The sequence below is a fragment of the Sapajus apella genome, unplaced genomic scaffold (assembly GCF_009761245.1).
Source record: "Sapajus apella isolate SASKATOON/1434 unplaced genomic scaffold, GSC_monkey_1.0 scaffold21, whole genome shotgun sequence".
Classification (NCBI taxonomy): domain Eukaryota; kingdom Metazoa; phylum Chordata; class Mammalia; order Primates; family Cebidae; genus Sapajus; species Sapajus apella.
The window spans coordinates 12,220,155-12,234,815 of record NW_022436961.1 but is presented as its reverse complement, the minus strand read 5'-3'; the positions used below and the strand labels follow the sequence as shown (position 1 = coordinate 12,234,815).

Genomic DNA, 14,661 nt, shown 5'->3' with positions numbered 1-14,661 from the left:
AATGATTGGAATTTAAAGAGATAATGTATATAAATATATACAGTATCAGCAGCATTTAATTCTCTCTTACTCAAGATTTTTCTAAGTAGTATAAATAATTATGTAGCCTATCTAAGAGTTTGTGAATGGAATTTAAAATTTTGTTTTGCAGCCACAAGTTTGATTAGAAATTAAACAGTAAAGGTATTACTTAAGGAGCTTTGTTTTAGCTGTCTAAACAGTTTACCATATAAAAATCTTTAAACACTGTATAAATATGTGATAAGATATGCAATGGCCTTAATTTTATAGATTAGAAAATAAAAACACACTCATTAATTTGCGTAACTGAGAGATTACGTGAAACTTCTTTTCTGATCACATTAATAGAATGCCAAACCCTGTTGTGGCCCTAGAATTAAAGAGTAGTTTTGATAAAACATGATTTGATTATAGACAGTTGTTGAAACTCTTGGTAGTTTTAATCACCCTTGTTAATTTTCAAACTGTCTAACGGGAGAGAGTTATCCATTCTATTTTCCACACAAGCTATTTTCATCTGAATGAAATATATTCCTGTGGATAATTATCACTACGTCATCTTTTGGTTTTATTTTGCACATTGAATTATAGCTCACAATGACTTTCTGAAGCCCTAAAGTTGCAGCTGTGAGCTTCTTGGCCTGTAGGAACTGGGATAAAGCACCCCTGCCTCTGCCCTCAAAGGAAGTTAAAGTGTTTTTAACAATGGCTATGGGCTTTTTGTAGTTTAAGAACTTAGGAGTTTCCCCGACTAGAATGCAGTGGTATGATCATAGCTTGCTGCAGCCTTGAACTCCTGTGCTCAAGCAATCCTCCCACCTCAGCCTCCAGAGTAACTGGGACCACAAGTGCCACCACACCCAGCTATTTAAAAAAAAATTTTTTTTTGTAGACATGAGGTCTCCCCATGTTGCCCTGCCTGTCTCAAACTCCTGGGCTCAAGTTAAGGGGAACATTTTACGAAGTGAGATCCCTCCACCCTTGGCCTCCCAGAGCACTGAGATTCACTGTACCATGCTGAGTTTAAAATTTCCTGAGTTGGAGTTTATAACTATTTTTTTCCACTAATTATTAAACGTGTAGTTTTGTATAAGGCACTGTATTGTATTTTGAGGGGGATTCAAAGTTTAATTAGATGAGATGCATCATCTAGTATGGAAGGTGTTACTTAAGAAGAAATAAGTATAATATGGGGATAAAGAGATAAGAGATCTGAGAATAGACGTAAGTGTTATTGAAGTTCTGAAGAGAGAAAGTGTTTAGAGAAATTAGAGGAGCCCTCATGAGGGTATCACTAGAACTTCCTATTTTTGTAGAGTATATGGTAGATTTTGGCGTAATACTGTTGATTTGGACTTTCATTCAGAGAAGGAATGAAGGAAGAAGGGTGGAGAAGAATGTGATATTCACAGTACAAAAAGCAGTGGTGATTTTTTTTTTTTTTGAGACGGAGTTTCGCTCTTGTTACCCAGGTTGGAGTGCAATGGCGCGATCTCGGCTCACCGCAACCTCCGCCTCCTGGTTTCAGGCAATTCTCCTGCCTCAGCCTCCTGAGTAGCTGCGATTACAGGCACGTGCCACCATGCCCAGCTAATTTTTTGTATTTTTAGTAGAGACGGGGTTTCACTATGTTGACCAGGATGGTCTCGATCTCTTGACCTTGTGATCCACTCGCCTCGGCCTCCCAAAGTGCTGGGATTACAGGCGTGAGCCACCGTGCCCGGCCTGCAGTGGTGATTTTTAAAGAAGTTGCTGTGGAGAAGTGGCAAGTTTTTTCTTTTGTTTGTTTGTTTTTCTGTTCTTTTTCTCTATCAGATACTGATGTAAAGCTTTTGCTTTTACCAGAAACTGATACTTTGGGTCATCTACTCTGAGCAGTCAGTTCTCTTTATTCTAACACTTACCCATCAATTAGTAGGTTTCCACATTCCATTATATGTCCATTTTGGTGACCCTTATTTTTCTATCTGATTTATAAAGGGAAAGAAGGAGATAAGTCACCCAGGCTCTAAGTACAGTGATGTGATCATAGGTCACAGCAGCCTCAAAGTTGCCAGATTAAGTGATCCTACCTCCTTGGCCTTCCGAGTACATGGGACTATAGGTGCATGCCACCATGCCCAGCTAACTTTTTTGTAGAGACCTAAAGAGTTTTCTTATGTTGCCCAGACTGGTCTCGAACCCTTGGGTGCAAGTGAGCCTCCCACCTTGGCTTCCCAAGGTTGGGATTACATGCATGAGCCACTGTGCCTGGTCTGAAAATTTTTATTTTGAGATGGAATCCCACAGAAGTATACCTGCTTGGATGTAACATTGGCAAAAAGACTGTTTAACATTATTGCCTTATTTTACTGTAGTTGAGATTGAGTTAGACTGAAAGCCGAATGACCTGCCCTAGGTCATACTGTTACTTTGTGCCAGAGTCAGGATGAGCAAACGGCTTTCCTGCCTGCTAGTCTAGTGTCTTTTCTATTTATTATGCTGTTACGTGCAGTTTTAAGTTTGTATTTTTATGCCCAATGGCCACAGTGACTTACATCTATAATTCCAGCACTTTGGGAAGCCAAAGTGGGAGGATTGCTTGAGACTAGGAGTTCGAGACCAGCCTGGGCAACATAGTGAGACTCTGTCTCTAAAAAAAGAAATTAAAAATTAGCTAAGTGTGGTGGTGTGGGTGTGTAGTCCTCCTTATGGGAAGGTTGAGGTGGGAGGATTGATTCAATCTAGGAGTTCAGGACTGCAGTTAGCCATGATTACACCACTGTATTCCAGCCTGGGTGATAGAGCAATACCCTGTTTGAAATGAATGAAAGAGCAGGTTTCTTATCGTAGGTAGTTTTTACTCTATCAGTGGACAACCTGCAAAATTAACTAGAACACTTAAGCAATTAACAGAGAAGGCCTTGTTCAGAGTGTGAAATAATTAAGCATTTGTTGTTGAAAATTCTTACTGTGTTGTTTTTTTTTTAAATGTTACTTGTTTTAGTAACATTTCTAGTTGAAAAGGGAATGTGATTCCTTTAAAACAAAGATACTCTGCTTTAAAGCAAAGATGTTTCATCCTCTTCATGGTGATTGCCATGGAAACCAGACAACGTAAATATATTCACGTAGTATACAGTGTTACTAGTTATTGATCATGAGGGGAAGGGACAGTTACTCCGTACTGATCAGAGAAAACCTCATTGCTTCATACTAATAAACTTTTTTTTTCTGCTTATGAAAGTAAAAGCCCAAAGAGTAATTTTTAGTGTCTAGAGAGCTAGTGAGTCTAGTTAGGCAACTTGATACTTTTGGTGTTACTTGTTTGCAAGCAATAGAACTACTACAGAGGTAACCCCTAGCAGTTGGAGAGTACCATTAACAAGTGTTCCAGGGAAGAAACCCCACAAGATACCAAGTCATGGCTTTTACTCTTAGGTTAAGAAATTCAGGTTGAGTTAAAGGATCAGCTGTTAACTAATAAAAAGCAGGTTAACATTACTGAGCCAGGCTTTGTCCTGGTTATGGACTTAATCTTCACAGCATCCTCAAGAGATAAAAATGAATATATCTACATATTAGATGAGGAAATAGAAGATAAATAACTTGCCAGAGCTATGACTTGAGCCCAGGTAATGTAGCTCAAGAGCCTCCACATGTATGTTATTGGGGGGGTGTATGTGCATGTGGGACGTGAGTGTGTGTGTGTGTGGGTGGGTGTATGTGTGTGCATGTGGGTTGTGTATGTGTATGTGCATGCTTGTGAGTGTTCATGCATGTGTGTGGTATAATAAGAAAAAATTAGCTTTTACTCCTGTAATCCCAGCACTTTGGGAGGCAGAGGCACGAGGATCTCTCAAGCCCAGGAGTTTAAGACCAGTCTAGGCAACATAGCGAGACCCCATCTCTACAAAAAAAATTTTGAAAAATGTTAATAGACATAGTGGAATACACCTGTAATGCCAGCTACTTGGGACGCTGAGGCGGGAGGATCCTTGAGTCCAGCAGATTGAGGTGAGCTATGATTGAACCTCTGCACTCCAGCTCGGGTGACAGAGACCGTGTCTCAAAAAAAAAAAAAAATCGGAACTAGTCATCTGGAGGCCTATGTTCTAGTTTTAGCTTTAGTACAGGTATACAGTGAGACGTTAGGCTACCATTTAATATCTTTGAGCCTCTGATAATTTGTTAACAACATAAGTAAAAATGACTAAGATAGATCAAAAAGCTCCAACATTCCCTTCAGCTCTGAAATTCCATGATGTTTAATCTTAGTTTACTTATAAAAATAAATTGTATTATGTATATTTAAGGTATATAATATGATGTTATGGGTTACCTATATATAGTAAAATGATTACTATAGTGAAACTGATTAACATGTCCATTATCTTATGTTGTTACCATTTTTTTTTGTGGCAAAAGCAGCTGAAATCCACTCATTTAGTAGGAATCCCAAATACAGTACAGTTGTATTAACTGTAATTCTCATGCGGTACATTTGATCTCTAGACTTGTTTATGTTACATATGTTTGACTTTTAAACATTCTACTCAAATCAACCCTAATTCAGGGTTAGCACAGACAGGACTTGTTAACAAGGAAGGAGGTGCCACATTGTACCTGGGTATTTATATTTCTCTAAATCTTGTTCTGATCATAATTTAATAAATATAATCAGGACACTAAAATTCATTCCTTAGCTATTAAAAATTCTATTTTTATTGTTAAGATTTAGGACAGCATGGTACAGATTCTCTTAACTATGCCTATCAGAAGCCTGTGTTTTAAGTTCAACATATAGACAATGCTCTATTTGTCTCTGTTGGGAATTTATCCTGCTTTAACTAATTTCATCCTAGCTTCCTTTTTGTGAAAGATCACCCTTATTTAGCCTAATTTTTGTCAAATCCACATCTTAGAAATAGTAGCAAATGACAAGCATATTAATATTTATGATATGATTTATTTTTGTTTTCAGTCATATACTTGGGAAGATTCTCAAATATTAAAGCAGTGTATTGTTACATTTAAGTATGTCGTTCTTGTTCTGTTTTAGAATGCTTGTAGTTGCATTTTTAACATTCCACAATGATAAACCTGTAATCATAATGTTTTCTTCAATTCAGTAAAACCAATACGTTTGTAATAGAGAGCCTTATAGTTGCCTTAGTTAAGTTTGCTCCAACTCATTTTATATAGTCTTTTAATTTTGATCCCTGGATTTTTAATTGATTATGAAACCTTCATTAGGGTATATATGAAATGTAAGAATGTTGAGTTATAGTCTGCCTTTTTCTAGAATTTTAGACTGCATTTTTATATAGAAATTTAAATTGCTCCTAATCATTCTGGTGAATTTAAGCAGAAAGGTATTTATTACTAGGTATAAAATGGCTTATGATATTGTTGACAAGATTCTACTGCAAAATAGTTTACCAAGGGAGCTGTGTGGCCTCTTCTGTGATCAAGAAACCATCTGTCAACTTGGGAAGCTTCCACTACAGCACCTAACCCCAAACTGCATTGAGTAGGAGGCTGTAATAATCAGGAAGGTTCTACCTTTGCTTGCTCTGCAAACTAACGTTAACCTGCTATAATTTGCAACCACAAAATGGATGCCTGTTGATACTTATGAAGCTGGTCATTGTATGCTGGATTCTTGGCTCACACTTTCTTATAAAAATTAAATACCTCCACAATCATGCATGCCTGCAAAAACAGCAGAGGAGTAGCCTTAGCCTCACTTCCTGCTTACACCTGTCATGCAAATATACAGAACCCAGAACCCTAGCTGAAAGGGAGTTTGAGATGTAGTATATGTATCGTCCCAGATTCTGCAGTGGAAGAATTCATAGTGGATGGAAGTTAGAATAACCCTTGAATTACAATCAGTCATATTCACCACAAATACATTTAATGTGAATAATTTTCCATGAAGCCTTATGTTTGTATACTTTTTTTTTTTTTTTTTTTTTTGCAACAGGGTCTCACTCTGTGGCTCAGGCTAGAGTGCAGTGATGTCATCATAGCTCACTGCAGTCTTGATCTGCTGAGCTCAAACGATTCTCCTGCCTCAGCTACTGCTCCTGGGTAGCTGGGATGATAGGTACACACCACCACACTTTGCTAATTTTTTTTTTTTTTTTGTAGAGATGGGGGTCTCACTGTGTTGCCCAGGATGGTGTTGAGCTCCTGGGCTCGTGATCCTCCCATAGTGTTGGGATTACAGGCATGAACCACTGTGCCTGGCCCATGTGCTTCTATATATATTTAAAAGTATGAAAGAGGCAGTAAAAAGACAAAGAAATGAAAAATACTTTTATAGGGAGTGAAAGCAGGAGAGTCCTCTCTGTTAGAGAACAACAGACTTGCATATGACAGACTAGCTTTCCTAACATTTCTAGAACTTGATGCCTGTGAAGAGCCTCCCATGGGAATTGTCCTTTCACTTAGGAAAACATACCTCAAAACCATCCGCTGCTTAGTATGCACCTGCTTTTCCTGGTGTATCTCAATGAAGCAGCTAAATCATAAATGATTAAGTAAACTTTGCAGTGCATCATGTGCAAAAGCACAGTAAAAACAAAAATGCATTGGAAGCTGTGAGTTGTTGCACTGCACTCATGGATGAGTAGCTGTTGGTTCACATTGCCTTTTATATAATTCTCAGGGTTCCAGTCTCAAGCTGTAGAATTTTGATCGCTGCTTCAAACAATAATGCGAGTTTGCTAAGAGGTCTAAATAACAAAAGCGAACTATTCCAAACCCATGTCCAAACCTATACACTGGGAAATGCATCTGAATTATATGTGAAATTTCCTGCCATTATTTAAGAAACAAAAGGAACATTATTTTGATAATACATTTATTTGTGAGTGTTTAGAATGACCACGATTGGTATAACATTTTTGTAGGTTTTTAAAGCTGAAATTTAGTGTAAATCCAAAGAATCAATAGACAGGTCGGTGTTTTACTTAACCTGAATGTTTAAATTAGCATTTTTAGATACTGATTTTATTCCTTTTTTCAGAATTCTCAGCGTCTTCCAGATCAATATCGCAGGCACAGTTTATTTGGCACTGGGAAGGATCAAACAGAGAGTTGGTGGAAGGCTTTTTCCCATCAGCTCATCATTGAGGGATTCTTGGTAGAAGTTTCTAAGTCTGACAAATTTGTGAGGATTTGCATGCTTACAGAAAAGGTAAACAGTGTAGGAGTTTGCCTTTTTTACTTAATTTTGTTTCCCACTCTATATTAAAAGATCCTTCTTGCTTTTGATAGGGTAGAAATTGGCTTCATAAAGCTAATACAGAATCTCAGAGCCTCGTCCTTCAAGCTAATGAAGAATTGTGTCCAAAGAAGTTTCTTCTGCCTAGGTTCATTTTTCAGTATTTTTTCTTGTAACTTCTGGGTTTTGTTACTATTTATGTGATTCAAATTATACCAATTTATGGGCATCTCACAGGTAAAATGAATTACCCATTTGTTTTTATATGCATATTTTAGTCAGTTTGGGGGAAGGGATCTGCGAGGAAAGGATAAATCATAGAGCACTTTTCTTTTTTTAAGAGACAAGGTCTCTCTCTGTCGCCCAAGGTGGAGTGCAGTGGTGTGATCATAGCTCACTGCAGCCTCGATCTGCTGGGCTCAAGTGATCTTCAGCCACCTGAGTAGCTGAGACTACAGGCATGTACTACTATGCCCAGCTAATATATTTCAATTTTTTGTATAGAGACAGGGTCTTGTTGTGTTTCCTAGGCTGGTCTTGAACTCTTGAGCTCAAGTGATCCTCCTGCCTCAGCCTCCCAAACCACGGGGATTGCCGGCACGATCCACTGCTCCCAGCCAGAACACTTTCTTGGTTGATGGGAAGTAGGTGACCATGGTATTTAGAAAATTTCTGTCTCATTGATTAAAGAAATAGTATTGAAATCATTGCTAAGAAATCCATATATCGTATTTACTTCTTGTGTGTAGAAGTGTTAAGGGAATACATGTGTTGCTTACTTTTTAGTATTTGCTATTGATCACTTGTAAGTTTTTTCTTTCAAACTTCTCAAAGCTTCTAAAGCTTTTTCTGGAAAAAAATTCAGTTTTAAAAATTGCCAGTTCTAAAAGGATAATCTTATCTCTTTCTGAGAGTGAGAATATAACGATTCATGAATTAGATACTTGCATTTTAACATTTGAGATAATTTAATTTTATTATTTTTCAGCTCAAAAACTGTATCTTCAGACACTAAACATCATTCTTATAATCAAGTACCAATTGAATTAGCTACAGAGAAGAAGGTTTGTTTTAAAGAAATCATTCTTATTTCATTCTTGATTGATTCAACATCTGTTTAAAGTTTTATATTTTAATTCTCTTCCAATTAAAGAGAAAATGTCATATATAACAAAACATAAAATTTAGCAAGAGAGGTGATGTGAACAGACTAAAATATATGGTATATGATTTCTGGGACTAATAAAGAATTGGAAGTATTTGAGAAAGGATTTTATTTGGATTCTTTTAAACCTATTTTCTAAGTCATTTGGGTTAGAGTGTTCACATGTTATAATGCTTATATTTGACCAGAAAATAAGCCTGATTCCTAAGTGTTCTTATTAAAGCTACACATGCACACATAGACACACACACACTCAGACTCACACACACACACACACACACACATGCACGCACACACACTCACATATTTTCTTGCTTTTTTTTTGGCCTTAGATCTTAACTATTACAGATTAAATACTAATCCACTGGCAGACTTCAGCTAATTAGAGCACTGGAATAATAGACAAATAGAGTGAATTATATTTTCTGGTGAGCCTTTTCTGCTTTATTGAAGTATGCAGAATGTAATTGAATTGTTTTTATAACTTTGGCACTTGCTATATCTTAGAGCATTCTTTTGATGATTTACTTCTGTAGTTTTGGGAGGGATAGGACATTGGATTGTGTTTCTAGCTGCCTTTAGAACTTTAGAAACTGATAATTTAGGAGGCTATTTTCAGGTGATTTATTTGATGGCTTGATTAGGCAAAGGAAAAAATGGGATTGTGAGATTTTTGTATCTTATTTTCTTCACACTTAAAAGATTTTTGAGACTTTTTTTTAAATGGACCTTTATATATTTAAATGCAGTCTAACTTGGAGAAGTTATATTCTTACAAACCATGTGATAAGATTTCTTCTGGGAGTAACATTTCTAAAAAAAGGTACGGAGTTCCATATTTTTATGTTCTATACTTACTTTATGAGTATTTTTTTTCTAAAGAGAAAGGACTGTCAGATGTTGGGCTATTTTACTGGCAAAAGGAAGTTAAATTTAAAACATAAGCCCTTCAGTATTAGAATTATTAAAGTGAGCTATAAAATAATAATGTTAATTTAATAGCTAACACTTCTTGGATATTACTGTTTGCCAGGCATTATGTTAAACACTAAGAACTTTATATGTGATATCTCGTTTAATTCTTAAAACAGCCTAACAGCTGTTACTATTTATCGCCATTTTATTGTTGAAGATACCAAGGGTTAAGATGTTGACTAATTTGTTCAAGAGCATACAGCTAATGGCCGAGCTGGCTTTCAAATTTTTGTCTACCTCTAGCATCACGACACTATTTATTTTTATTTGTATGAAATATATACAGGCATACTTCATTTTATTGTGCCTTGCTTTATTGTGACTTGCAGATATTGCATTTCATATAAATTAAAGTCTATGGCAACCTTATGTCAAACAGGTCATGTCAGCACCACTTCCAAAAGAATGTTCTGTTGTCCTGTCTTTGTGTTATATTTTGGTAATTCCTACAGTGTTTCAGATCTTTTCATTATTATCATATCTATTATGGTGATCTGTGATTAGTGATCTTTGACATTACTATTGTAATTGTTTTGGGGTGCTGTTAACCATGCCCATATAAGGCAGCAAACTAAATAAGTGTTGTATGAGTTCTGACTCCTGCACTGACTGGCCACTCACCATTTGTCTCCCTCTCTTCAGGCCTCCCTATTCCCTGAGATACAGCAAAATTGAAATTAGACCAATGAATAACTCTACAATAGTCTCTAAGTGTTTTTTAATTTTAATTTTAATTTTTTGTTTTGAGACTGAGGCTGGAGTGCAGTGACGCAGTCTCAGCTCACTGCAACCTCTGCCTCCCAGGTTCAAGCAGTTCTCCAGTCCTGGGTTCAAGTGATTCTCTCATCTCAGCCTTCTGAGTAGCTGGAACTAAAGGCGCTCGCCACCATGCCTGGCTATTTTTTGTATTTTTAATAGAGACGGGGTTTTGCCATGTTGTCCAGGCTGGTCTGAAACTCCTGACCTCAGGTGATCTGCCTGCCGTGGCCTCCCAAAGTGATGGGCTTACAGGAGTGAGCCACTGCAGTAAGTGAAAGGAAGATTCACATGTCTTTCACTTTAAATCAAAAGCTAAAAATGATTAAGCTTAGTGAGGAAGCCGTGTTGAAAGTTGTGGTAGACCAAAAGCTAGGCCTCTTGCACTAAACAGCCATGCAAAGGCAAAAGTTTCTGAAGGAAATTAAAAATGCTGCTCCAGTGAATATACCAATGATAAGAAAGCAAAGCAGCCTTTTTGCTGATATGGGGAAAGTTTTAGTGGTCTCTATAGGAGAGCAAACCAGCCACAACATTCCCTTGAGCCAAAGCCTAATCCAGAGCAAAGCCCTAACTCTCTTCAATTCTCGGAAAGCTGAGAGAGGTGAGGAAGCTACAGAATAAGTTTGAGGCCAGCAGAGCCTGGTTCATGAGGTTTAAGGAAATAAGCCATCTGCATAACATAGAAGTGCAAAATGAAGCAGCAAGTGCTGATACAGAAACTGTAGCAAGTTATCCAGAAGATCTAGCTAAGATATCAATGAAGTCACCTTCACTAACAGACTTTGAATGTAGACCAAATGCTTTCTACCAGAAGAAGCTGTCTAGTACTTTCATAGCTAGAGAGGAGAAGTCAGTGCAGTGAAGCAGCAAGTGCTGATACAGAAACTGTAGCAAGTTATCCAGAAGATCTAGCTAAGATCATCAATGAAGGTACCTTCACTAACAGACTTTGAATGTAGACCAAATGCTTTCTACCAGAAGAAGCTGTCTAGTACTTTCATAGCTAGAGAGGAGAAGTCAATGCCTGGCTTCAAAGCTTCAAAGGACAAGCTGACTGTCTTGTTAGAGGCTGATGCAGCTGGTGACTTTAAGTTGAAGCCAGTGCTCACTTAGTCTTCTGAAAATCCTAGGGCCCTTAAGAATTATGCTGTATCTACTTGGCCTGTGCTACATACATGTAACAATAAAATCTTGATGATATCTGTTTATAGCATAGTTTATTGAATACTTTAAGCCTATTGTTGAAACCTCTTAGACAAAAGATTCCTTTCAAAATATTACCGACAACACGTAGTCACCAAGAGCTCTAATGGAGACATACAAGGAGATTAATGTTGTTCTCATGCTTGCTAACTCAACATCCAGTCTGTAGTTTATGGATCAAGAAGTAAATTCACCTTTCAAGTATTATTATTTAAGAAATACATTTTGTAATGCTTTAGCTTCCATAGATAGTGATGATCAAAAAAAGGCTTTTAAGAGGTTTCCCACAAAACCTTCTGGAAAATACTCACTATTCTAGATGTCATGAAGAATATTTGTGATTCATGACAGTAGGTCAAAATATTGACATTAATAGGCATTCAGAAGAATTCGATTCTGATTAAACTCAAGATAGACATACTGAGTTTGGGATACTTATGGAGTAGTCCAGAGATTAATTTAAATATATGGGCTTTGTGTACAGAAGTGAGCAGGATGCTTATACATCAATAACTATTATTTTAAGGTTTATTTAAATTTTCATTAAAATAATATCTATACTTGATTTAAAAAGTTAATTGGAAATTAATGGCTTGTGACAAGCATACTAGTCCACACTCTTCCCAAACCCACTTTACTTTTTTTCATAGAGGCTGTCATCTTCAAATCTTCCAGCTGATTTTTCTGGCATTTGCCTTCTTATTTCTGAATGACACAGTTAGAGTACTATTTTTTTTTTTGACTTACCAATGTTAGAAATTTTCTACTGACTTCCTATCATGGTAGATTTCCCCTTCTTCATTCCCCTAACAATGTAATTATGTTTCATCATACTAATAATGTGTTTTTATATATATTTAATATAATAACATTGTATTTATATTATTATATCTACACAAATATTATATACATACTACTAACCCAGCTGTGTTATTATGGCCACCACTACCTTTATTTTTTTCCTGGTGTTAGTGATTTTCTTTGTTTTTAGTGGTCCTTTTCCTAACTTTCTTTTTTCCTGTTTCAATCTCTCATTGTTTACTCATTTGGAGCATGCTGTGACTTTTATCCCCTCCCACCTGGTGACGTTTTAATTTTAGTTATCAAATTTTTAATTTCTAAGAATGCTTCTTGTTCTCTTGTTTTTACTTCCCCACCAACCAAAAATGTATGATGTTATAGCAGGACCATAAATTGTATACCAGTAGGTTAAGAAACCTTGGTTAATACCTGTTGTATCCCAGTAAATTAAAAGATGTCATTGTGCCATCTGCAGTATGGATAAAAGAATATTTTCTTTCAAAAGCATTTGGTTGAGGAAGAGCATGGGACAAACACTCTTTTAAAAACACGCCAATTTTGTAATGAACTCAAATTGCAATTTTTACCATTATAATGAACATATTTGATCCAAAATGTTTAAAATTTAGGCTGCTGTCATTTAAATAACAAATTGCCTTATTGGTATCATGAAGAATAAATGTTAGTACTGATTTGGAAAGATATTCTCAACTAGGGCATAAAATAGAAAGTAAATGAGGAGAAAGAAAAGTTTTTATTATTTGTTTTCTTTTAAATATTTTAGTATCATGGTGCAGTCACTGGAAAATTTTCACAGTGCCTCAGAGCCTGTTATTTCGGCACAAGAGCAAGAGACTCAGGTAAGTCTTTTGTAAACGAGTGAAGTTTATGATGGAGTAGTTATGATTCTGTGCATTCTTAAAATTCTGTATTTTGCCAGTATTTAAAAAATTGTTCTTGAGCTAAAAGTCTGAGTTTATGTTTCAGTTTGTATTCATTTTAAGGAAAAATGTGGTATCTGAAGCTCTAAAAATAAAGGACTAGATCTTTCTATGTACATTTTTTAAAGTGTTGAGTTGCTTCTTTGTTTTTTGTTCAGACTGTATTATATCGCAAATTGGTAGAAGCTAGGCAGAAACAGGCCAATAAAATGGATGTTCCCCCAGCTATTCTGGCAACAAACAAGATACTGTTGGATATGGCCAAAATGAGGTAACTATCTTTTGCCTGTGTTCTCATTTATTTCCTTCTAACAAAATAGATTTGGAAAATATATCTAAGTTGATAACATGACCATGGCTTCCACTGTCACACTGGGAGGTGACTCAGATTCCCCCTGCTGCAATCCTTATCTCTTTGCCAAGCTTTAGTACCATGTTTCTTTATGAATAAAAACCAGCTACATTTTCAGCTATCAGATTCAACATATATAAACTCTAACTCATTATCTGCCCACCCTGCATTTTATCAGAATGCCGAAACTTCTCTTTTTGGATTCTTTATTTTTGATTATCATACCTTCAGATTCCTAGTCAGAGGTTCCTAATGCTTAAAACCTCTGATCCGAATTTTCTCTCCTCCAGTATAAAACCCCTTCCTCTTCTTCTTCTTTTTTTTTTTCTCAAGACAGGTCTCATTCTATTGTCCATGCTGGAGTGTAGTTTGATCACTACCTACTGCAGCCTCGACCTCCCAGGCTCAAGCTATTCTCCCACCTCAGTTACCTGAGTAGCTGGGACTACAAGACATGCCACCATGACCAGCTAATTTTTGTATTTTTTGTAGAGACAGGGTTTTGCCATACTGCCCAGGCTAGTCTTGAACTCCTAAGCTCAAGCAATCTTCCTGCCTCAGTCTCCAAAGTGCTAGCACCACAGGTGTGAGCCAGTGTGCCTGGCCTCTTGTTATTTAAATAGTTTTCAAACCTTTTGTAAAACAGGTTGCCTGTTGCCTGCCTACGCCTTCCTCCTCCTTCCTCATGACACCACATTAGTTCTGACTATTTTCCTTTGACCTATTTCAGAAACATCTTAACTATTAACACTTTATTCTCTGTTTCATCCAATATATGAGTGCCAAATTAAATCTCCTTTTATCATATCATACTTTTACTTAAATGGTTTCTTTCTGGCTTAGAATTCAGGGCCCTCCATTTATGAACTGAAACTTACTTTTCCATCTACATCACAGAATTTGAAATGATTTATCTTACCTGAATTGTTTACCACTTGTTGAAGACCCATTTTCAACTTCCGTATATTTATTTACCATGTTGTTTCTCATTGTAGTTTCCTTGATTCCTCAAAACTCCTTTTAAGAAATTCTTTAAGATCTTGCTGTATTGCTATTTCTTGCTTTATTACTATCAGGACTATAATAAGGTATTTCATGATCTTATCAGCCAAGTAATTCCTCTCTCTTGAATTCATAAAGGATTTTCAGATGAAATCTAAAGATGCTTCTCTGGCACTTAACACACAATTCTATATATATATTTTTTTGTAATTAGTGGTAAACATATATT

The 14,661-nt window shown here is 36.4% G+C and overlaps 1 protein-coding gene and 1 long non-coding RNA gene across 11 annotated transcripts in view; one reads left to right on the top strand and one right to left on the bottom strand.

The window, feature by feature from the left end:
- Positions 1 to 14,661, top strand: part of WRN (WRN RecQ like helicase) — a 145,720-nt gene that overhangs the window by 106,299 nt on the left and 24,760 nt on the right. For all 10 annotated transcript variants that reach the window (XM_032288275.1, XM_032288279.1, XM_032288278.1 and 7 more), the window contains 6 exons: positions 7,037 to 7,207; positions 7,288 to 7,382; positions 8,223 to 8,298; positions 9,149 to 9,222; positions 12,922 to 12,997; positions 13,237 to 13,349. In XM_032288275.1, the coding sequence (XP_032144166.1) occupies positions 7,037 to 7,207; positions 7,288 to 7,382; positions 8,223 to 8,298; positions 9,149 to 9,222; positions 12,922 to 12,997; positions 13,237 to 13,349 (605 nt within the window). The remainder of the gene's footprint in view (positions 1 to 7,036; positions 7,208 to 7,287; positions 7,383 to 8,222; positions 8,299 to 9,148; positions 9,223 to 12,921; positions 12,998 to 13,236; positions 13,350 to 14,661) is intronic.
- Positions 4,983 to 5,454, bottom strand: LOC116558364. The gene is made up of 2 exons (XR_004271970.1): positions 5,418 to 5,454; positions 4,983 to 5,171 (listed from the first exon to the last, which is right to left on the bottom strand). It is a non-coding gene; the product is annotated as an uncharacterized LOC116558364 (long non-coding RNA).